The sequence below is a fragment of the Pectinophora gossypiella genome, chromosome 16 (assembly GCF_024362695.1).
Source record: "Pectinophora gossypiella chromosome 16, ilPecGoss1.1, whole genome shotgun sequence".
In the NCBI taxonomy this organism is placed as follows: domain Eukaryota; kingdom Metazoa; phylum Arthropoda; class Insecta; order Lepidoptera; family Gelechiidae; genus Pectinophora; species Pectinophora gossypiella.
The window spans coordinates 14,447,710-14,474,220 of record NC_065419.1 but is presented as its reverse complement, the minus strand read 5'-3'; the positions used below and the strand labels follow the sequence as shown (position 1 = coordinate 14,474,220).

Below are 26,511 nucleotides of genomic sequence, written 5' to 3'. Positions count from 1 at the left end.
ATGAATTGATGTAATTGTAAAATTTTTCCATATCGATTAGGTAAATAATTTTGAACCTAAAAAATTAATCGACTATTCGCATTTTTATTACACCACACAACATAGACACTGCCTGCATTAACGATATGGAGAAACGTTGATTGAAATATCATTAAACGTTGACATTTCAACGATATGGTCAACTTAAGTTGGCTATTTCATGAAATTTTACCATTTCATGAAATGGTCCGACACATCATGAAATGATCAATTCTAAGATCTGGCCACGACATATCCATCGCAAGATGAACTAAGCAACCACCTCGCCGGCTTTAAGACTACGATCCGGACACATTGCACTTAATAAATTCGCTCATTTGATGAAGACATCTGATTCACCTAATTGTGTGGAATGTGACCGAATTGAGGATGTATACCATATTATAATGGAATGTGTGCGTAATGAATCCCTTAGATCTACAATGCAGATTATGTGTCCTGAATTTTATCAGATCGGTGCATGTAACAGCATTTTGGCTTTTCCGTTATCTAAGGAGGCCAAGATGCTAAACAATTTGGTCAAGCGGGGTTTGAAATTGAGATGTGAGTGAATACTTGCGTCTGGGTTTCAAGCCTTGTTTTATTTTTATTTTTTTCTATGAGGCTGTATTGAGCGGCATTGTCACTTTTGAGACAAAGCTCATTAAATAAAGATTAAAAAAAACACCTCGCCAAGCTTTATTTAGACACTTATGCATGTGTGTGTATGTAAAGTCGAAATACAATTACGAGTAAGTAATTATGTTTTGAATTAAAATATGTGTGAACAAATATCTAAGACCTTCATTTCGAAGGCGGAAGATAATTCATATTCTACAGTATCATGGCAACGGTCCATCTCGTGGGTACAATGCATTCTGCGGAATCAGGAACCATCTTTCAATACGTTGAATTTCAATGTCGGATAATACACGTTTTGTACCTTGATGGGTATGACTCATGAGTCGTTCCTTATGTAAAAAATTACGATTCAAAGTGTAATCTATGTTACCTACCGAATAACGATATTTTTTAATTCGAATTTGATTTTAAATTTGTCGAGTTTCAACTTCCCCAAAAACATCAGGCGATGAAGACACATTACACTGAAGTAACCAATGAATTTTCCGATTGTATCGGAAGGAAAGTGCTAAACTCGCGTGAAATGATTTAACAACAAGGAAGTTGTAAACCACCAACAATTCTTCTAGTAGCCGTGTGAATTCATTGTAAATTCAATTGAATTGTTAAGTACAAAAGGTCGATATTCACACGCTGACACGGAATGGGTTTGCGGCATTGAAGGTAATATTTACCTTCAATATTTGTGACTTTTTAAATTGATAGTGTACATACTTCTCTGCTGGTCTGGCAGCGCTCCCCATTTGACCGGCCAAGTAGTTAATACCATCTATGGCAAATACACAACAAGTTGTGTCAAAAAAAAAAAATAGACTGGGGGTAAAGAATAGGCTCTATTTTTCATAGTTCGTAGACCACATAGAGCATTTTCTACCTAAAACCCATATTATTCCTTATTCTATGTAAAAACAATTGATATTGTGACAGTGACATTTGATAAGTGACATAACGCAATTCCTTTTCTGTGCGACATGGGTTTAAATTTGAAGTCCGACAAACTGTTATCCGACAAGATTTTACTTCGACAATATGAAAATCCGACACTTCTATTTTTGAAGCTAAATTAATATAAAAAATATTAAAAAAAAAACAAAATAGCCTAACTTTTAGATGAAATGTTTCAAGTGCCCTTTTGCACGAGTGCATATACATAAACAGCCTATATACGTCCCACTGCTGGGCACAGGCCTCCCCTCAATCAACCGGAGGGGGTATGGAGCATACTCCACCACGCTGCTCCAATGCGGGTTGGTGGAGGTGTTTTTACGGCTAATAGCCGGGACCAACGGCTTAACGTGCCCTCCGAAGCACAGAATCATCTTACTTTTTCGGACAATCAGGTGATTCAAGCCTGAAAAGTCCTTACCAAACAAAGGACAGTGTCACAAAGTGATTTCGACAATGTCCCCATCGGGAATCGAACCCGGACCTCCAGATCGTGAGCCTAACGCTCTAACCACTAGACCACGGAGGCTGCGAGTGCATATACCTAGTTCTTATTTTGAATTTAAATTTTGAAGAGTAAAAAATAATAATTATATATAACCTTCTTTAACGAATCAATTGTAAAAATAGACAAAAACATATTTTGCAATGCTAATATCCTTTTGGGTGCTTTGACCTTATTGTTATTTGACTTTATTATTAACTACAGGAACATGTTATAGATGCAAACAAAACGTGAGGATAAAACACAAATAGATAATAAATAATATTTTAGAATGATAAAATGATTCATCACTAATTTAAGAGCCACGCTCTTGTCGGTGTAGCATTTTCCATGCTACTTTTTAGGGAAAAACAGGGCAGTGGTTTCCCTCTTGCCTTCCAGCCCGCAGTACTCTGTCTGACGCGAATGGGATGGCGCCCAGAGTAGTCTATTTCAAAACCGTACTACAAAAAAATAAACTAAAAAACCAAACAGTCCGACTGCAGATAAAAAAACAGAAACGATGATATGTGGATGGAATCCCACATATAATCGACATTTCAGTGGAGGGTGTAGGTTGAACCAGTTCATGCAATTAGGTAGTTTGCTTCCTAGGTAAAAATAAAGTATGAAATTATGATTAATAAATAAAGACACATCTAAAGGTGACGAAAAACGTTTTCTTTTTTCTATTTAACTTGTTTATGAATTTTAATATACAAAAATGTTACGACATTTTGTCGCGTTTTTCTATGACATCAAAGGTTGCTTTTTGATACAAATTCCATAGGCATTTCGTGTTTTGACGTTTAGTAAAAAGTAACTGATTTGACTAGTTGGAAACTACCCTATTAGCTTCACCGAAATGTTACCTGTACATAACACGAAGACACGCAACCTTTCGGCAATGTTCGAGGTTTTGGAGCTTCCCGTTTATGGGTGCCTGATTGCTAATGAGTTTTCTTTCCTTCATCATGTTAGAGAGATTTTACAAGTAATTATTTATGTCGTTAAAATTCAAATATAGTTACATTTTGAATCATATTTTTTACATAACGAACGTCTTCCGCCTAAAACGACTGCAAGTCCTCACAACCTGTATAGCCGGGGAAAAGAAGCTGCAAGAAAAACCTCGGCAAAAATGACTGCCTAATATCAGTTGTAGATTGACACATACTGGGAAAAATGGGCTGTGAATGTCAATCTCCAACGCGCTAATCGTTTTAACAATCGGTTTTTTGGATCACTAACGACAGTGACTGATGACGTAAAATAATTTAGTAATAATAGCACTACGAAAACGTCGACACGACACACTTATTTAAATATTTATTGCTCTTGACACAATCAGCAATAACCCTTAGCGACAAATGCGCTTCGCTAAGCGTGGATCCTTGCGCAGCCCTATAAGGGTACTAGTGCTGCACCTAAGGACTATTAATAATGTGTAAAAACTATCGATAATTATATCCACGGTTATCACATTTTTAATCTAGAGTCCGCTTACTCACATACATACATACATCATCATCATCACCAGCCCATTAACGTCCCCACTGCTGGGGCACGGGCCTTCCCTATGGATGGATAGGGAGATCGGGCCCTAAACCACCACGCGGGTCCAGTGCGGATTGGTTATTAATGACTGCTAATGCAACCGGGACCAACGGCTTAACGTGCCTTCCGAAGCACGGAGGAGTTCGAGATGAAAACTTTTTTTTTGTGGTCACCCATCCTATGACCGGCCTTTGCGAAAGTTGCTTAACTTCAACAATCGCAGACCGAGCGCGTTTACCGCTGCGCCACCGAGCTCCTCACTCACATACGAACATAAACTTACGCTAAGGAAGACTATGGAATTCCATTTGCTACGATCCTGACACACTTCTCTTGCTTCCTCCACATTCATCAATCGTTTCATACACGCACGCCAGTGCAGAGTAGATCGTACTTAATCTTTCCTTATATCAGGGTCCGTTTATCTAACTTAAAATAACTGATAGATTTGGTTTTACAGGAGTGACTGCCAATCTGACCTTCGCACCCGAAGGGAAGCCATCCGGGATCGAACCTTGATCTGCAAATCATGAACCGATCGCTCTAACTGTGTATTAGACCACGGAGGCTTTGTGCAAGGACTATTGATAAAAGGATTAACGCACAAAGCCATTGTAAATCAGGATTACCTTTTACGGGAAGCAGTGAAAAGTAAAATATCGTATCTGACTTTGCAAAATGTCGTATCTGCAATTTTTTGCTAAAATAATCTGTTTCTTATTGATAATAGCAAAAGGTGTAAATCAGATTCGCCAAAAATCCGTAATACGAAAGACACTTAGTCGACGAACGCAATATCGAATGAATTCTTAAACGACAGTCTGTAGTTCGAATGGTTGCTTAATCGACGAACGGAATATCGAATGAACATATCAACTGGTTGGGAAAAATCTTTATTTAATGTTAAAAATCGCATGAAATCGAAAAAGCGTGATATCGGCCGATAGTAGTTCGATTTGTAGTTCATTCGATATTCAGTTAGTCGACTTAGCAACCATTCGCACTGCAATGTGTCGTTGAAATGTTCATTCGATAATACGTTCGTCGATTAAGCAACCATTCGAACTACAGACTGTCGTTTACGAATTCATTCGATATTGCGTTCGTCGACTAAGTATCTTTCGTATTACGGTTTCGGACCCATTTCAGATACGATAGTTAGCGACGTCAACGACGATATGTTTAAATAAAGTGAAAACAAAATGAGGAATTTGTTAAGATCCGGTTTTTCATTTAAAAATATTGAGCATAGTTTTTTTTTATTGCTTCTTACCTATTACTACTAATAAGATTATTTTTATTTGACTTTAAATGCTGCCATTATTATGTTTGCCTAGTTTAGATTGCACTGTGGGTCCTTATCATTTGTCTTTTCGAACTCTTCTTTTTCTATCGTGTGGGTTGTGAGGTGTATTACCAACCTCGTCAACCCTGGCGTCAGGGTTGATATTGACCCGCCAAGGGCCCCTTACATCAGTAAGTAGTAACCGCGACCAACGGCTTAATGTGCCTTCTGAAACACGGATCATCTTACTTTCGGACAATCAGGTGATCATCTAAAATAATTCTTGATATAACACAAACATAATTTTATCTTCCGTATATACCAGTCTCCTGGTATTTTCAAAGCCTTCAAATATCATCGATGGTTTATCGAAACAATAAATAGCGCTTCACTATCGACGCGGCGCACGCGCAGGCCTTCTCATCGGTATTCTATGATCGTCGCGGCAAGGTCGACCGCATTGCGTCGCACGTACTTGTAATTAGTACTGTTGTATGTTTGTAAATATTCCTTGTTACTTGAATGTATTGAAAGATGACGAATAGGTACTATATTATAGTTGGTTTTAGAAAGCTTTTATCATGATAATGGTGCTGATTTCAGGACTAATCCAAATCACCATCCCACTGCTGGGCAAAGGCCTCCCCTTCCTCTTTCCATTTTCTTGCGGTCCTGTGCGTACCTACTCCAGCCAGTCCCTCCGGCAAGCGTCCAAGTCGTCACACTTTCGAAGTCTACCACGACGCCTGTACCCGCCATAATGCAGCCAATGCGTCGATCCGTGCTCACCGCTCAGGGTGCATGCGACAGTCATGTCCAGTACACAGATTTCAGTACACACCACCTAATTGTATTCTAAGTTATACCTGTCATTTTCTTATTCGCCGAAAAGGAAAAGGACGATCTAGCCATAGAGGCAGCCAATCAGCTCGCGACACCAAACACTTCAGGGCCCCGATACCGACCCCGCCGGCGTGGTCGACGATTTCCCTCATTCAGCGCTTATCGCTATCGACCCACTAGGGTCGATTAATTCTTTCAAATATTTTTCCTTTCAGACGACGCCCTGAGCCGAGGTTCGCGCCCAACTGGGCACCCTCAGGCCTGTTGTCTTAAACGTTGTACTGGGTGAGAGCCTTCAGCGCTCCCCATTGGTCCGGCTAAGTAGTTAATGCCATCTGCGGCAAATCTACAATAAGTCACGTCGTCACGACGGGCAATCTACAGGCATAAAATTTACTGGAATCTGCAACATTTTCTCTTACAAAACAGACTTACACGTCCCACTTCCGTGCACAGGCCTCCCCTCAAGCAACGGTAATCCGTATGAACTAAGCTTATAAAGCATACTCTACTATGCTGCTTCGCTGCGGGTTTCCGGAAGTGTTTTACGGCTATAGTACCAACGGCTTAACGTGTCCTCCAAAGCACGGTATCATCTTACTTTTTCGATATGTGATGTGGTGATTCACGCCTGCAAAGTCCTAGCCAAACAAAGGACAGTCTCACAAAGTGATTTCTACTACTATTGATAAGATAAAATATTTATTGCATTCCTGATGTTATTGCATTTCTTCGCGGCAATGACGTCATAAATCGTCTGAAACAAACGTAAAAGGCCAATGATGATGATGATGATGTTATTACAGAGGTCTTGTTACAGAGGTAGTGTGAAAGTACAAACAGGAACCTTGTAAGGGCACCACACTGCATAGGAAACACAAGTAGGTTTGTCTTTTACTCTTTATGATCGAAGCTTTTGCTAGGATTATTTTAAAAAGTTTTAAAACTGTTAAAATTACGTAAGTACTTACATACAAACATAAACTCAACAGCCTCCGTGGTCTAGTGGTTAGAGCGTTAGGCTCACGATCTGGAAGTCCGGGTTCGATTCCCGATGGGGACTTGTCGAAATCACTTTGTGACACTGTCCTTTGTTTGGTAAGGACTTTTCAGGCTTGAATCACCTGATTGTCCGAAAAAGTAAGATGATTCCGTGCTTCGGAGGGCACGTTAAGCCGTTGGTCCCGGCTATTAGCCGTAAAAACACCTCCACCAACCCGCATTGGAGCAGCGTGGTGGTGTATGCTCCATACCCCCTCCGGTTGTGATTGAAGGGAGGCCTGTGCCCAGCAGTGGGACGTATATAGGCAGTTTATGTAAACATAAACTCACCCTGATTTCCCACTTGAGTAAGTAAAGACAAATTACGTTTGCGTCATTTCATAATTTAAAACAATAAGTTTAAAAACGTTTTAAAACAATTGTGGCTCTAGGCTACGTGCCGCTGCAGGGTTCAGATTTGTAGAGCGTATTGGGTGTATTTCAACAGTCGAAAAAAAGGAATTTGGGCCTTACTGTTAGGCAGCAGTATGATTGGCAGGGCACTGATTCGTCTACGTTTTGATTGACTGTGGCATGTTGTTTCGTTTTGAAATGCTATTCGTAACTCTAACAGGTTAGGTTAGGCGTTGTAGCGGCAGGGACCTCTTTCTCTCTCTCTTTATTTAAGAGCTGCGCTCTTGTCGGTGGAGTAATCGCCAGTACTCCATAGATAGGGCGTGTAGAACGGTGGTTGCCCCAATCGCATTCCGTTCCGCAGTACACTGACCAATTTCTCAATCGGTGATGTTCTAGCTAGAGCCCTACTAGAATCCATTTCCTCGGCCTCCAACCAGTACAAGGACCAGTACCAGTACAGGGAGCTCAATCAGGCTGTATTCTTTGCGGTCTACGTGGCTTTTGATTTTTGATATCCTACACTTTTTTGTTTTATTACCCGAGTGCGGCAAAAAGGAGCACGCACTTACTTTTATATGCGGAAATGTCAAATTGTAATATTGCTTTTTTAGATTCTTCTTCTTATCGTGTCGGTTTTGAGGTGGAATACCAGCCTCATCAAGCCTGGTGTGTTATGATTTAGCCACCAAAGGCCCCTGACATGGCTTATGAAACGGTTACTCACTTACATCAGTAAAAATAGTAAACGGAACCAACGGCTTAACGTGCCTTCCGAAGCTCGGATCTTACTTTCGGACAATCAGGTGATCAACCTGTAATGTCCTAACTAAACTAGGGATCACAAAGTGATTTTTGTGATATGTCCCACCGGGATCCGAACCCGGGGCCTCCGGATCGTGAGTCCAACGCTCAACCACTGGACCACAGAGGCTGTTGCTTTTTTTAGATGAATTGCTTCGATGTGGCCTTTTTAACCCCCCAGGCCCAGCGCCAATTTGCACGGCTCACATAAGTCGTCAAACAAGTTACGACTGTTTGCCTGTCACCAAACACATAAACAAACAATTATGTATGTTGGTTAAACACGAACGGCCAAACCAAACATTACTAAACACTCAGACATGGCAAGGTAAGGAATGTTACCTACTGCGCAATCTTAGGCTAACATTTTTTTTTCTGTAGCCTAAGTAATGTCCCACTGCTGGGTAAAAGGCTTCCCCCTTCTCTTTCCAACCCTGGGTCTTACGCATCATTCTGCCAAGTGTGCCGGAAGATGTCCAGCTTTTTTCCTCTTCTTGTTTCTTGTTTTTTTTTGTTGTTTGTCTCTTGTTGTTTTGTTTTTTCTTTTGTTGTTCTTTTTATTACTTACGCAAAAATATACAAAAAACACATTTAAGCAAAAAGAGGAGATTTTTAATAAAAAAAACCAATTAATATTAGTTTATTTTCATTAAAGGATAGTGAGAGGACTTAATGACTAATGACAGTCAATATTCTGTTCTTCAAATACTTTTTCTTGAATGGCTTGTTCTTCAATTTTACCATAGTTTCGGAATGTTTATGTTTAAGGAGAAGCCACGCAGTTAAAAAAAGGGTATAAATAAGTAAATTCCATCAACGTTTATAAATTATTATTTAGAAGTATTTATTTGTTTAACTATCGATTACGAATACATTTCGTATCAAGTGAATTTTATACTGTTATAAACAATATTCTTATAACATATTATTATCTAAACTATTCAATACACATAGTAATTACAGATACATGCCTATTGCGACATATGTAAACAAAAAAAAATATGTTAATAAAAAAATGTTATTCTTTTTAAATAATAGTTAAACGTTTTTAGCCATTTAAAACAATATTCTTGTGAGGCTTGTTTTCCTCTTTCTGGTATACGCTTGGGATTTTCGTTTTTTTTTTAATGATTTTTTTTTATTTTATTTCTAAAATACGTTCTAGTGATAGGCACTAGGCGGTGCTAAATGGGCAGCACTTATTGAGCACTATTTCATATTCAACCTAAAATACGTCGACGAAATACGAGTGACCGGCAATTCTGACGGATACAATTTTTACGTAAAGTACAATTTCCATTTCAATGTTCGTTGTGTAATAAAATAAAAAAGTGTTTTTAATAATAAGAGATAAAGTTGTTGTTAATCTCTGATGTTAATCCCACACAAAATAATGGTTTCTGCTTTTAACGAGAAACGTAATATCAATATGATGTATAGGGTTGTTACATTCTTTATGAAAAATGTAAAAACTATATTTAGGCCGTAATATTTATTTAGGCTATGGAGTAATGAAAATGGAGGCGATTACTCCACCGACAAGAGCGCAGATCTTAAATAAAGAGAAAGAGAGATATTTAGGCCATAATAAAGGCCAAAATATATTATCGTCACTAGAAAGGCAAAACTACGTAACCGTTAAAAACTACTAAAATTGCACGCTATTTCATGGTATGCATTCCTAGACATAGAAAATAAAAAAGTAATGTACGTCATCTTTGGATAAATGGGTAAAAATTTCACCATCTCCATAGCATTATCCCATTATTCACAGGGTCTGCTTACCTAACCGGAAGATTTTGACAGGTCCGGTTTTTTACAGAAATCGGTAAAACTGATGATAAATTAAGAAAAAAAACTTTAAACTGCTTTTTCTCGAAAGGGTTTTTGGCACTTACGTGATTTTGCCTTTCCAGTGAAAATAATGTATTTTGACCATAAAAATATACATATATAATGTACTATAGCGTTTTTCATTTAGATAGGAGCACTTCATCATCATCAATTTAGGAGCCAACGCTCTTGTCGGTGTAGCATTTAAAATACTCTCCATGCTACTTTTTTAGGAAAAAAATAGGGTAGTGGAGCACTTACTTTACAAAAAACGCTTCTGTTTATAAACCGGACCTGTCAAGTCTTCAGGTTGGGTAAGCGGAACCTGTGAAAAACGGGATAATGCCTAATAAAATGCATAATGCATTATGTCTGTTATCCACAAAATTAGAAGGCGCCGTACGTTATAATATAGCGCCATTTATATTTTTTTTAGGAACGTGGCCTGGAAATATCTTCATTGGCAGCCCTAATGCCAATCCGCGTATGAAACTATGAATAAAAAAATATTTTGTATTTGTACGGCTTCAGCGTCCTTTCATCTACTTCTCGGGTTTCATCCATTTCCTATAATGGTTCATATTTCATGCGTAAAACTTTATTCCTTCATACATTTAATAACTAACAGTACTGTACTGTACTGTGGGCCATCCCACATATGCGATATCGAGGCAGACCACCAGCCCGGTGGTGAGATAACTTGTGAGGTATGCCGGAAAGCAATGGATGAGACTTGCACAGGACCGGAAAGGATGGTGTGAAAGAGAGGAGGCCTATACTCAGCAGTGGGTGGATACAGGCTGAGTAGATAGATAGATAGAACTGGGGGGTTAAAATGGCCACATCGAAACAATTCATCTAAGAAAGCAATATTGCAATTTGATATTTGTTTGCATTGCGCACTTACTTTTATATGTGCAAATGTCGAATTGCAATATTGCTTTCTTAGATGAATTGCTTCGATGTGGCCATTTTAACCGCCCTGGTCGTTCTGTTTAATACATCCATACTATGAAAAGACGACACACACACAGTGCATCTCCTTTTGTTTCCATATCAATCCGCCATTCTCCCATTTTCGACCAGACGGACTGTCCGTGATTGGAATTGTAAGCCCTCTTTATGATATTTCTATGCTATTGTCGTGTCTAAATCCTCTTAGTTCTTTGTTAGGAGTTATAGTAAAACTACATTCGGCGATTTGTAGATAAAATTATACAAAAAGTGTTCCAGAATGAGGGCCAATTCACGTGAAAAAGCAACATTGCTATTGGATATTTTTTTGTTGACATTGCTCACTTTTTTAATACAATGTGCAAGTTTATGCTTTTTAGATAAATTGCTTTCATGTGGCGTTTTAACCCGCTTGGGCTTGAGCTCTTTATTCGATTAATAGACATATTATCTGTATAACTCGACGAGTAATATTCAAGTGCCTTTAAAAACAGAATAGCAAAGGTAAAATTTTAAAATTCAACGTTTACACCGCGTCAGGGGTTCAGCTGATGCATTTAGATTCGGACTCTGAAAATAAAATCCAATCGTTTGCATTATTCGTCGATGTTTTAAAGCTGCAGCAAACTTTCATTCGCAGTGCAAGTAGACTGCATAATGCTATTCAGGGGCTAACTGCATGCAACTTTGTTTGCAGTTGCAGGATTATAGGAATTATGTTTCTGGAAAAATGGGCGGATGAGGTAGAACTCGTCAACATCATCAAGTACAGAAAATTGTTGTTCTTCGGACTTCTTGGTATTCTTGTTGTTCCGATTTTGTCACTGGCGATCAGCTCATGTTATCTGCGCATGTCCCTGGCCATACGGAACAGCTCTTCGACCGTCACCACCTTTGTCCACTCCTTGATGTTGTCTAACAGTTTCATGTCATGTACAATCAAAGAACAAAAGTTCAGTCACTGAGCTCAGCGAATTATTTGTAAATAGTGGTAAAATTATGGACCATTATTTGTCATAATTATAAAATTTATGTTTTTATAAGTTTTTTGGTCTATAATAGAAACAAGCTATAATAGTAACCAGGAGGTCTTAAGTGACACCAGTAAAATTACTTTGCAAGAAACTGATTGGACTTTCGCAAGTTATCGTAATTCTGTCACGTCTTGAGAAATGACAAGTACAAACTACTCCAGCTCATTTCCAGAGGAATTTGTCGGGTAAAAGAAGTGTCGGCTGGAAGCGGCACCTGATTCAAGAACTTGTAAGATTGGTTCGACTGCAGCATCACGCTTTTAGGAGCTACAGTCTTCAAAATAAAGAATAGCGCTGATGCTGTCCAAGATCGGTGATCTTGGATGTGATGATGATGTCCAAAGGTGGAGATGCACATTGCCCATCAGGGTTTAAAAAGGTTCATGAGTTTTGACGTAAATCAAAATCCCCAAGGACCATATCTCTTAGATATCATGGTGGTGCAACTAACAAAATGTATGGCATTTGACATCTGGGGCCTTAGCAAGCAAACGATTATGACAATCGACAGTGACAATAATATGAAAGCGGTGAAGGAAAACTTCGTAAGAAAACTCTCATTACCGAAAAATGCCTTACGGAGGTATGTGACCTAACCTGGATTTGACTGGTTTTCCCTTCACGAATTGGAAGGTCAAAGAAGCAGCTTCTCTGTAAGAAACGGAACCTGTCAAATCCTTAGGGAAAGTAAGCGGACCCAGAGCAAAATAGGATAGCGCTAGGGAAATGAGTCAGTTTGTAAAAGGAATATGATTGACATTTTATAATATGCTTATTCAAACCTAACCCAACGCGACCACTTCTGGAAAAATCCCAGGTCGCAGTATAAAATATAGGTCAACAAATATAAAGAGAGAAGCTCAGTTAATCCAGTGGTGTGCGAGCAATCTCTATCGCGGTTGGTGGTAAAATACTCATGGCCGAAAACACGGAGTAATTTCGTTGGGAAGTCGTTAACGACATAAAGGTCTGGTTTTGACGATGCAGTTATTTGGGTGTCCGGGAAAATATACAGTTTTTACCGTACAAAATTGTAGGTACTTACTTACTTCTCTGCTAGACGAGGGGGCGAATAAAAAGATGGAGTTTTTAATGATAAACAACAGTTTTTTTTTTAATCATAAATTGTTATTACCTCCAGATAACGGTCTCCGTGGTCCAGTGGTTTGAGTAATAATATACGGGTATTATACGGGAAAATAAAAGAGTAATATACGGGACTTACAAGGAAGACAAAACATTTTGTATGGGGACTGTTAACGTGTTAACCTCCATTACATTCCAGAGTGCGATAATTAAATCACTGATCTTGTTTAACAAACGTCTGCTGTAGACAGCACCCTCGTCACGTCACAAATAAAGTTAAAGTAAACACTACCAAAATCCAATTATTAAGTTCGGTTTGTGTTATGAAAAACTGGAATTGAAATGGGATACATGGGTGTGGGTTATTTGAACAAAAATACGTACTTAGGTATATATATTAGGTATATACGTACATCGGAACTAACTGCGCCTCGAACATTGGTCCTTCGAGGCGGACCAATGTTGCAGCCAGTAATGGTTGATACTAAAATACTATTACCTATACTGATACCTAAACAGTGGTAGGTGTTTTTCTTTGACTTTTTGCTGCAACGCAATTACATTTATGTTTTTTTAATACTTAAGCACAGAATAAGAAATAATACCACGTAAAGAACGGCAACTCTACACTCCCAACCAGCTTTCGAGCTAGGTTGATCTCACCCCTCCTCGAACATACGAGTACTTTAGACTTGAATCGTATGGCGTCAGACATCACACACGCAAATGCGCGTGTACGATAACGTCAATGTGTGTTCTCTGTGTAAAACGAGGTTGTTTGTATGAAGTGTCCGGCAGATTTAAGTCTTTTTTTAAAATTAGGTTCTATGCAGTGTAAAGCACAATACCAGACTGGAAATAACTAAAAAAAAAACAAAAAAAAAATCATGAATTTTCTAACAAAAAATTCCTTTTATAACTAAATCTTTCAATAGAATTTGAAATACCGCGGAATCTCAATTAATTTTCAGTGCTAGGCCTTGAAAAATATTCTTTGTTCTAAAGGGTTTATAAATTGTCAGTCAAGTTTTTTTTTAAGTTAATTGCTTTTCCTGGCTGAGTGACGTTGTAATAGAACAACGAAATCAAAATGGTTGTGTCAGTTAAAAAAACAAATAAATGAGAAATACAAATAGTTGTCACTCGTAACCGCAGAACACGAAAAATCTGGACCCGACTGAACCGGTGTAGGACACACCATGGAAGGTCAAACCATCACCTACATGGGGCTTAAAGGAGTCGCCACCCTGTGAATGTGGTCACCCGGATCAAACCATATCTCACAAAGTGAACGAGTGCCCTCTGCACAGGTTCCCAGGTGGCATAGCCGGGCTGCATTGTGTGACGGATGCGGCAGAGACTTGGTTAGGGGAGCTTAATCTGGATATATGATCCACGCAGGATATTTTATTTTTGTCTGCCATACGCAATAACCGCAGAACACGTAAGGGCCCCAATCCCAGTAGGACATTACATGCTGAAGGCACGTTAAGCCGTTGGTGCCGGTTACTACTTACTGATGTAAGTAAGTAGTCGTTACATGAGCGTTGTCAGGGTCCTTTGGCGCCTCAATAGTAACCCTGACACCAGGGTTGATGAGGTTGGTCATCCGCCTCACAACCCACACGATAGAAATTAACGTTTCTAAAAACGCGTAAGTCAGGATGGTGTGCTTTGAAAAGGTCACTTCATGACAGCACAGTCGGATCGAAATATCGGAACGCGCGCTGTTGAAAAGGGCCTTTAGAGAATTACATAGTTGGGCATATCACTGAAACAGAATCGAATTCCTTTGGGGTCAATTTATAACAGTTTGCCTTTCACGTGACGGCTTCTGGCGAGTCTCCTCTCTTGAAAATCCACTACCGTCCTAAAGTTCCATTACTAAGATTGGGCTCTCATATTGAATAGGTATCTAGATAGATTAGGATTTATTTTTAACCTCAACGGAGTCCGTACTGATAGAAATGGTGCAATCCTGAATAGGTAGAATAGAACATTGAATATATGGTGTTAGTAACATCGTAACGAAAACTTTGAGGGATGATTCAGACCATGATTCTGAGTTGATATCAAGTCGAATTTTCCTGAACTGAAAAAAATAAAATAGACACTAAAATACGAAGTGTTAGTGACATCGTAACAAATACTGAGAGGGATGATTCAGCTCATTATTCTGAGATAATTAATTAAAGTATAGAATTAAAACACGAAAAAACTAAACAAAAACATGCACTTTGCGACGGAATATTTTACTTGATATTAAGTCAGAATCATGGCCTAAATCATCCCCCTTAGTATTCGTTATTCAAATTCAAATTCAAAAATATCTTTATTCAGTAGGTAACATAGTTACACTTTGAATCGTCAATTTTTACATAATGAACGTCTCATCCGCCTAAAACTACTGCAGCTTCTCACAACCTGTGTAGCCGGGGAAAAGAAGCTGCAAGAAAAACCTCGGCACAGGGCCCTAGCGTTCTTTAAAAATAAAAAAATAAACATAAAATATTGATATACAATTGAGTAATTTAGCTGCCTAATATCTGTTCTCAGACAGTTAATCCCATGCATTCATATCTTCTAAATAATCACTAACTTTATAATAACCTTTTTTGTAAAGTTTTTGTTTAACTACTGTCTTAAAGCAGTTGAAAGGCAAATTCTGAATGTCAATGGGAATCTTATTGTAAAAACGTATACATTGCCCCTTAAAAGATTTAGTAATCTTATGTAATCGACTGACTTGTAAAGCAAGTTTATTTTTATTCCGGGTATTAACAATGTGCCGATCGCTATTTTTTGCAAATAATCCTATATGTTTTTTTACATATATTAAATTTTCAAAGATATATTGTGATGCCAAAGTTAAAATATTAATTTCTTTTATTTCTAAGTGACATGAGTTATGATGTCACTTACACCCTATATATTTATTTGCTTGAAACATAGTAGATAAATGCGTATACATTGAACAGTCTCCAGCTTGCTCTACTTATAAACAAAAGCGTGCAAATGTTACAATTAGGACAGAAAGAAAATATTTGTACTTACTGGGAGGTCAAAAAGGCCACATCGAAGCAATTCATCTGAAAAGCAATATTGCAAATGCTGTTAGATTTTCACATATGAAAATAAGTGCACAAATAGCAATATTGCTTTTTTGGCCGTTTTACTCCCCTGTTTGATATTTTCATAGGCGGGCATATTTAAAATGTCTACCTTATGTGTAAAAAAGCACAGATCATAACTACAACATACAACATACACAGCCTATATACGTCCCACTGCTGGGCACAGGCCTCCTCTCAATCAACCGGAGAGGGTATGGAGCATACTCCACCACGCTGCTCCACTGCGGGTTGGTGGAGGTGTTTTTACGGCTAATAGCCGGGACCAACGGCTTAACGTGCCCTCCGAAGCACGGAATCAACTTACTTTTTCGGACAATCAGGTGATTCAAGCCTGAAAAGTCCTTACCAAACAAAGGACAGTCTCACAAAGTGATTTCGACAATGTCCCCATCGGGAATCGAACCCGGACCTCCAGATCGTGAGCCTAACGCTCTTACCACTAGACCACGGAGGCTGTGTTGTGTGTGGGAGATCATAAAATATCAACATTTTTTATATTTTATGTCATGATTTTATGATTTATTTTTAGTATTAATTGTTCACTACATTATGTCAGTGGCATATCGTTAATATCTGTACGAAGTGACCAGTCTGTAAATTGTTCATGCCAGCGGCCCGAAGCATTCTTTTGAAAATTACAAACACAAGTAAATAAGTATTTGTATTATATTTATTCAGTAAGAATTGTGGCATGCAATTACGTAACAAAGAAATAAGAAAAGGTCTTTTTTTATCGCATCCGCCCACAATATCCGCAAAGAAAGTGTGCTGAAGTTCGCGCGATACATTTTCAAACTTTTTGCGGGGTAACTTGGGCCCGTCCTGTTTTTGTCGTCGGCAATCTTCACTAGACACTTTTTGTTGAAGTCAGAAATCTTCAAGCGAACGTCTGTGACATGTCGTTTTCGATAAATGTGTTTTTCTGATAAGATTCATTTCTATTTATATAAATACATACTTACTACTTCAGTCGGTTTGATTTGATTTGGTTCGAAGCCAAACACAGGCCGAAACCAATCATTTGCGAAATTGTTTTTCATATTTGGATCGTAAAATGATTATCAGCGGTGAAGAAAATCACCCACATTCTCACTGTCAGGTATGTGACTTAACTTGTATTGGGCTGGTTTTCCCTTCGCGGGTTGGAAGGTCGGACAGACAGTCGCTTCTGTAAATAAAAATAGGTCCTGTCAAATCTTCGGGGGATGCCCCCAGCATTACCCCGTTTTTTTACAGAGCCGCTTTCCTAACATTCATCATGAATGCATTCATCATCATGAATGCTTCTAATTGTCACGGAGGAGGAGGGAGGAGCTCGGTGGCGCAGCGGTTAACGCGCTCGGTCTGCGATTGTTGAAGTAAAGCAACTTTCGTAAAGGCCGGTCATAGGATGGGTGACCACAAAAAAAAAGTTTTCATCTCGAGCTCCTCCGTGCTTCGGTAGGCGTTAAGCCGTTGGTCCCGGCTGCATTAGCAGTCGTTAATAACCACCAATCCGCACTAGGCCCGTGTGGTGGTTTAAGGCCCGATCTGCCTATCCATCCATAGGGAAGGCCCGTGCCCCAGCAGTGGGGACGTTAATGGGCTGGTGATGATGGTGATGATGTCACGGAGGCGACTAACATAGGACTGACAAGCGATTGAGATTATTTCTAGTAGAAATCTCTTCGATGAGACCGAGTTGTTTTTATATTGTAAAAAAAAATGCCGTTACAATAATATAGTGATTGTTCACATCCCACTGGGGTAGGGGTGCGTTCCTTTTCCTTACTTTTCTAAACTTAACTTGAAGTAAGCAAATGCTTACGTTTCCAAAACAAGAACGAGCCTCCAATAAGACCAGGTCTGATCAGCCGAGGCGATTGGATCCAATTCGGGGAATGCGTTGCAATTTGGAGCAACAGTAACATGTGAGGGTTCCGCGATTTATTTCTATTGCCCGCTGACCAGAGGGCGATAATGTGGGGTACCGAGAGCAGGGTCCAGCTTTTATGACAAAGGAGCTAGGGGCCGGTCGCAGACAACCTATCTCCGATAAAATTGCAGTGAGCAAAATACAGTTGTTAAAAATCAATACAATGAATAAAGTAAAGATAAAATACGAATATATTTCCTCTTTAGCTTGCTCCCATGACATGCTCCGGGGCCCATGAAACGGCCTCCGTGGTCCAGTGGTTTGAGCATTGGGCTCACGATCCGGAGGTCCCGGGTTCAAATCCCAGCGGGGACACATCACGAAAATCGCTTTGTGATCCCTAGTTTGGTTAGGACATTATAGGCTGATCACCTGATTGTCCGTAAATAAGATGATCCGTGCTTCGGAAGGCACGTTAAGCCGTTCGTCCCGGTTACTACTTACTGAAGTAAGTTAGCAGTCGTTAAATGAGCTATGTTAGGGGTCTTCGGCGGCTCAACAGTAACCCTGACAACAGGGTTGATGGGGTTGGTAATGCACCTCTCAACCCACACGAAAGAAGAAGAAAATGACAATCTCATGTGTTTATTATTCTTCGGCGAAGTTTTAACAACTGTAACAATTTTAGTCGAATTCTCACTTTGACTTCCGATAACATTTTTTTATCTTTGATTTCACTTTGATTTATCTTTGATTGAGCGGTACACAGACTTAGGCATAGTTGTTAAGTAAAATAAAATAATTATTAAGAAAGGGATAGCGTCAAAATGATTATTTCTGAAGTAAGGTAGAAAATCTACAAAAAGGTACAAAATGGGTCATATCTCCTAAACCGTAAATAATTGCTGAACATACATCGGGGTGTTTCTGGTAGCTAATGAGCCCCTCTATCTAATTTTTCATTTTGAACCTGAACTTCTGGGCCACCCTGTATACATAATGTGGTCCAATTATCACGCAAAAAATATTTTTTTCAAAATAGGAACTGAATCTCATTGTACCCCTATCCTAAACCGGACATATAGGAGATTGGTTTCACGGTCAAGATATGACGATTGGGTTTCTTAGGTAGGCACTCCCTTACTCGTGAGAGGATTCCCTTAGAGGCTATCCCCTTGGAGCCATTGACAACAATTGTGGTTCTTTTTTTCGCCCCGTTGATTATTTGGATTTACGTTTATTACATCCTTTATTGTGATTTAAGAGTGTTTCTGTTAAAATTTAATCTGGATGAGTGGTGGTTTTGTTTATACATTGTTTTAAGTTTACGCGGTTATTATCATAATTAAAGCACATAATAACGGGTTCTTACCGCGTTTAAATGGGGATATGAAAATTATGGAACCTACTCCACTCCAATCTCATCAGACATCCCGTGATCATGGCACTTGCAACAGTGTCGAAATATCGGGAGTCTCATATCCCCATTTAAACGCGGTAAGAACCCGTTATAATGTGCTTTAATTATTGTGGTTTTGTTTTATTATAAGTTACTGGCCCCGATTCCTGCAGACATATCCTAATTTTATTTTAAGCTATACCCGTCATTTTCTATTCCGCCGAAAAGGAAAGGGACGGATGATTGACAACGACAACTGTTAATTTTAAAATGAATGAATAACACCGGCGAACAAACTAGGTATCTCGTTGACATGCAACCCGTTTGATGTGTGCTGTCAACTTAGTTCTGTCGGGTTTATAGTAAATATAAAATTTTAAGAGGCCTTTTTAAAATTACTGCCTAAAATTGACGTAGGTATATTCCATATATGGTCTTAAATTTTGCACCGCATGAGAGCCCACTGCGCTCCCATTTGTCCGGCCAACTAGATATCTAATAATGCCATTGGCGACAATCTACAATAAGTCACGGCAAAAAAATAAAAATTGGCGGATTATGTGTATAATTTTTTTTAAATCTTCCCTCAACCCCTGCCAAGAAGGGGTGAAATATATGGGTCTTTTCAAAGTTTTCAGGGTGGGAAGCTAAAAATTGGTATATTAGGATAGGAAAAGGGAACCGTGTTACCCCGAATTTAACGCGAGCGAAGCCGCGGGCAAGAGCTAGTAGAGCATATAGTTCATACGGTCTGTCTGTATTAGGCTGTCAATAATTGATTTTGGGTTAGTAGCCAGTCGCGCAGGGAAACCGCACTGCTAACAAGCTTGATGCCTGAGGATTGTGGTATTTAGTCAGTATACAGTAAAATAATTCAGTATATAATTCAGAGATCGGCCGGAGACTCAAAGTCAGAGGGGGTGACCCTAGGTCTGCGTCTTACCTGGTCCAACGCCTGTCAGTGGCTGTGCAACGGGGCAATGCCGCTAGTGTAATGGGTTCGTTTGGACCAGGTCAGAATCAGAACACTTAAACGCGTAGTTGGACGTGACGAAGTTACGTATGTTTCTGATTATGTGACAGATTGTATTATTTCTAGTGTATCATTTTTAAATTAAAATTTATAAATAAAAGTAACCAATAAAAAATCCACATATTCAGTATATATTGTATATAATATAATTCAGTATACAGTTTATAATATTTTACTGTCTTAATATACAGTTTGTTAGTGACATCGTAACGATTACTTAGGGGGATGATTCAAACCATGATTCTGAGTTAATATGAAGTGGAATTTTCCGTCGCAATATACACGGTTTTTTTAGTTTTTTAAATTATTTTTAATTACATTTTTTGCAATGGAAAATTCCACTTGAAATTCAGTCAGAATAATGAGCTGAATCATCCCCCTCAGTTTTTGTTACTATGTCACTTATACCCTGTACAAGTACATACAAGTAGATAGGGTGTTAGTGACATCGTAACAAATACTGAGGGGGATGATTCAGACCATAATTCTGAGTTGATATCAAGTGGATTTTCTTGTCGGATTTATGAAAATTTTAGTGTTTTTTTTTAATTATTTTTCCGTTCCATACTTTTGCGACGGAAAATTCCTCTTGATATCAACTCAGAGTCATGGCCTGAATCCTCCCCCTCAGTATTTGTTACGATGTCACTAACACCCTGTATGTATAATTCGTATCGACAGGATGAGGACCCGGTGGTGTATTGGTCGCACGTCCCGAGTAGACAAAAGCTGTGGGTACAAATCCCGTCAGCGCCAAAACAAGATTTAGTTTTTTTTTATCTAAGTATACATTTGTTTTGTCTCTCTCTCTCTCTATTTAAGAGCTGCGCTCTTGTCAGTGGAGTAATCGCCATTCCTCTCTTTTTCATTCATTTTTTTTTTAATTTTTTTTTCTTTTGACATTTGTTTTGTAGGGTGCCCAAAAACGCTAAAGATTTTTCTTTTTATTAGGTACTAAGAGTCTAAGACTTACCTACCACCTACCTTTAGACTACCCTTTCCCTTTACCGTTTTTGTTTTTTTAATTTTATATTATACCTGTCAGTTTCTTATCCGCCGTAAAGGAAAGGGACGGGCAATCGACAGGCATAACGTTTATGGAATACACGGCAGACATTTAAAAACCCTCCCAAAATTGTAAATTGGCTAATAAGCCGGCATAATTAAGTTGACAGCACAAATCAAACGGGTTGCATATCAGCGAGATCTCTATTATATTCACCCGGGTTATTCATTAATTTTAAAATTAACAATTATCAATCATCTGTCCCTTTCCTTTTCGGCGGATAGAAAAATGACGGGTATAAATTAAAATAAAATTACGAAGGACCTGCATGAATCGGGGCCAATAAAAGAGTTTAATAATATGTAGTTTAATGATAAGACAAAATAAGAACAGAATCTCATTCTACCCTAATCTCTTTTTCAAATCTACGAACACATTGAGTTCCTTCTTTTTTAAATATATTCATTATAGAAGGCAAAAACTTCGGCGCGCTCAATTTTTAAATTACTTAAACATCGCATCACAGTGATCGCAGTGATTTTTAACGCATTTTTTTTTATTGCAGGTCTCGTATGAACCTAGTAAGCTAGCTGACAACTTCTAGAGGGTCCAGAACCCTGACACCAAAGGTAAAATATCATGTTTAACTACTTCCTTCCCTTACAGCAAAACGCCTTTTCATTTCTTAATAGCAAATTCATTTGTTTGTAATAACGAAATATATTTATCAGGCGCTTTTTTAGAAGGTTAAGTAAGATTAAAAAAAGACTATGGCTTTGTTAGCCTTCGATAGCGATTAAGGGCATGAATGTGTGTATTTCTGTTTGTTAAATAAAAACACCGGAATATTATAACCATAAATTGGAGCCATTAGCAGACATCGTAGCGTCACCGCAAGTTAGCATGCTCGTCACGGCTGGGCCGCGTGCGCGAAATACGAAAACAGAAAAATAAAACGATAAATTCATCACGCACTTGAACATGAAATATATATTGTAGAAGAAAAATCTATCGGGAAAATCTATTTATTCACCCACCAATCGTGGCCACCATATTTCACCACATACGAGCTTCTGAATTATTTATACTCGTGATGGAAATAAATTCCGTTATCTGTGAGGTTCTATTTCTGGACCTCATTTGGGGTCCCAGATATGTTGCGTATCTATTCGAGGGTGATTTATTTCTGATGTGATTTTTTTTGGGGTCGCAATTGTGTCGATTTGTGGCGTTTTGAGTGTTTCTGTTTACTTTATCTGCGGATGTTTTTTTGTTTGGAGTTTCTTTTTTTCGTGCTTAGAAAACATAAACATACATACATGAACTCACGCCTATTTCACACCGGGGTAATCTGAGACTATGGAATTCCATTTGCTTCGATCCTAACACAGTTATCTTGCTTCCTCCACATTTATCAATCGTTTCTCGATCGTACTGAACGTTTTCTAAGGACATCTCCAATATGGTCAATGTACGTCCTTCTAGGTCTTTCTCTGCCGGCCCTGCCACTAACCTTCGCTTTGTGTAGTTTATACACTGCTTTCGTAATCCTATTATCCTTCATCTGATTTAAATGTCCAAACCAACTTAACATTTGTAGGGAGCGCTGGTAATTGTAATAAAACCCCACACAAATAAATGAATGAACTGTATTACTTAAGATATTATATTAAATTACAAGATCTAAACATTGAGACGCGTTGGCTTGCTCGCGCTAGAGATGTGACTGACCATAAATGGTAGACTATTAAGTATGTCCCATACAACATTCCCTTCTCAATCTTAGTCACCATATCGTCTTTTACACCACATCTCTTTTTTTTTGACGTGACTTATTGTAGATTTGCCGCAGATAGCATTAACTACTTGGCCGGACAAATGGGGAGCGCTGAAGGCTCTGACGCGGTACAACGTTAAAGACAACAGGCCTGAGGGTGCCTAGTTGGGCGCGAACCTCGGCTCAGGGCGTCGTCTGAGAAGAAAAATATTTGAAAGAATTAATCGACCCTAGCGGGTCGATAGCGATAAGCGCTGATTGAGGGAAATCGTCGACCACGCCGGCGGGGTCGGTTTTAGTGTATCGGGGTCCTGAAGTGTTTGGTGTCGCGAGCTGATTAGCTGCCTCTATGGCTAGAGTAATCCGGTCGTCGGGATCGTATATTACGTCTTTCAGACGCCGATACTTTTCAGTACCGTCCCTAAGCGGGATGTATCCGGAAGACCACATTTCTCTCATCATGTTTATAGTAAAGAGAAACACTGCTTAAAAATTCTAACCGCCTTACCAATAAAAAATAAACAAGCGGTGAACTTGGGTGTGGGTATTTGACAGTCACGCAAATTTCAATCTAAATATTTAACGATTGGTTTCAATTTTGCTTTGCTGACAAATACCTACTTCCTTAACCACGCGCTAAGTACTTGTTTATATTTAATTGGTAAGACAGTATGTTTTTTACATAATATACAGGTGTTAGTGACACTGTAACGAATGAGGGGGATGATTCAGACCGTGATTCTGAGTTAATATCAAGTGGAATTTTTCATCGCAAAATTAATGTTCTTTTTTAGTTTTTTTTTTGTTATTTTTATGTCACTAACACCCTGTATATACAATATGCAAGAAATGACAAGTAACAATGTAGCACAGCTTATATTTACTGTGACTGTATTCTACAAAAAAAAAAAAAAACAAAATTAATTTGATTGTTAACTAACCTAGTAAGTAAGTGCATTGTTACTAACAAATTATGGATGTATACGTATTATCCGAAATAAATTGTTTTGAATTGAATGGAATTGAAAAACTCCCTCAAGCATTTGCATTGATAAAAATATAACGTTGAAACTGAATCTAAGCGAAACTTTTCATATTTCAACAGTTGAAATTAATTTCGCTGGAGACTCACAATAATTGAAGCGGAATGTAAAAGTACCTTTTTAAACTGAGATTTGAATGTAAAACGGGTTTTAAACGGGTATAAAACTGTAATAATTGTTGAACTAAATCCTCGAAAGGTATCAAAACGCAATGATCTACAAAAGTTGGATTGTTAAACACAGACTGGGGACCAACCATCAAGATTTAATCGTCCGCTGTAAACTCGGTTATTCCCGTGACTGCCTTGAAATAAAACAAAGAAGTCGATTAATAAAACCGGGTTATTCTGTCGCGTACAGTTTACTTAGTTTGAAAAAAAAAGTTTTTTTTTTCTTTTTTTTTTGGAAACCAGCTTGTCGTCTGCGACGTCATCGGCATGGACGAAAAGCCATTCTACGTATGTTTGATCTATCCATGTGCCAATATTCATCCAACTTGGTTCAGCAAAGGCTTATAATAGCTTTACTTGTAACGAAGCTGGTAAGCTGATGAAAATACGCGGGTGACACCCATCAGCGCTCTCCATTTATGCAACTGTAGCGGCGCGCTCCGCGCACGTCCGCACTCTTCGACGCCGCGACGAGCAAAACCGAGACGCGGTCAGGCCGGTCGTATTTATCGCTCGCGCAAAGTTTCCGGGGTGGAAAGCGACGCGCGGGCGCAGAGGAACGATTGCGCCGCGCATGCGAGTGTAGGTGTAATGGGGTCTTACACCTAGCAAATAAAAGACTCCATTCGCGTAGTGAAATGAATTGTGTCTTTTATTTGCTAGGTGTAAGACCCCATTACACCTACACTGGTGACCCCGGAAACTTTGCGCGAGCGATGGGATCACCAGTGACCAGGTGGTCAAAGTAAATAATACCATATGCATAAAAATCTTGTAAGTAACTAACGAATCATGGAGGTAAAAACCTACTTTTAATTGGAACATACCTTTGTCGACAGTAAAATGAATTTAGAACGTTTAAAAAACAAAAAAAAAAACTTTGAAACCTATTCAACGCCAATTTTTGACTGGGGTAACACCGTCGGAATAACCGCGAGGTAATTATAGAACTGCGCAATCAAGGCAGTCGTAGCAATTATATACTCGTAGCGCGTAGCATTCGCGTAGCACCGCTCCGCCGCTACGTAGTTAGCAGTTTTCACTTCTAGTATAATTCTTAGGTTCAAATACTGAAAGTTATTGTATAGGTATAAATGAGAATGAACATTAAATAATTATTTTTTGTATTTTTTGCCTTTTTTACGTGATAATTTTATAACAACTTAATTTACAACAACAACAATTTAATTTACAACTTAATTTACAAAACAACTTAATTGTATAATTTTATTAACAAAATATATTTACTTATAAGTATCACCAACAAGTTTGGATGTTTTATAATCTGTATAAATAAAATTTGTAATTATCTTTAATTAAGTGTAACGGGCGTATAATTACGTTTGCGCTTTATGTCCTCTGATCCTGTTTTTAAATCTTGTTATTTGTTAGAAAATCCTCAGGACCCCGATACCGACCCCTCCGGCGTGGTCGACGATTTCCCTCATTCAGCGCTTATCGCTATCGACCCACTAGGGTCGATTAATTCTTTCAAATATTTTTCCTCTCAGACGACGCCCTGAGCCGAGGTTCGCGCCCAACTGGGCACCCTCAGGCCTGTTGTCTTAAACGTTGTACCGGGTGAGAACCTTCAGCGCTCTCTGCGGCAAATCTACAATAAGTCACATCAAAAAAAAAAACCAACAAGTTTCGATGTTACATAATCTGTACAAATAAAATTTGTAATTATCTTTAATTAAGTGTAACGGGCGTATAATTACGTTTGCGCTTTATATCTCTCTTCCTGTTTTTAAATCTTGTTATTTGTTAAAAAAAATCGTTCTTTTTTAATTTTTTGCACCAAAACTATCGTGCTAGTCAACACTAGCACGATAGTTTTACAACTACTATGATGTAATATGTCTATTTTTACCGACTTCAAAAAAGGAGGAGCTTCTCAATTCGACCGTACATTTTTTTTTAATTTTTATTTGTGTTTGCCAACAGATGCGCGGAGTGTCGCGATGTGTGGCGCTGTGCGCGTTGATCGTCGCTTGTTTGGCTGACTCCACTGAAGGTAAGGAAACAAATTGGAAACACTATTATGTATTTTGAAGTTATCGAACAATTTCTAATTCACCATTCCTTTTACTGTGGATGCATATTTAAATTTGAGCTCACGGATCTTGACTTGAATTTTTATACTTATTACTCTTATATATTATGTTGATAATACCCATGTTATGGGTACCTACTTGAAACCTTAGAACGGCC

The 26,511-nt window shown here is 38.6% G+C and overlaps 1 protein-coding gene across 4 annotated transcripts in view; it reads left to right on the top strand.

Annotated features, from left to right (window-relative positions):
* Positions 1-26,511, top strand: part of LOC126373760 (Ig-like and fibronectin type-III domain-containing protein 1) — a 216,641-nt gene that overhangs the window by 109,753 nt on the left and 80,377 nt on the right. For all 4 annotated transcript variants that reach the window (XM_050020033.1, XM_050020030.1, XM_050020031.1 and 1 more), the window contains 2 exons: positions 21,873-21,936; positions 26,245-26,314. In XM_050020033.1, coding sequence (XP_049875990.1) covers positions 26,245-26,314 — 70 coding nt within the window. In that variant the 5' untranslated portion in view covers positions 21,873-21,936. The remainder of the gene's footprint in view (positions 1-21,872; positions 21,937-26,244; positions 26,315-26,511) is intronic.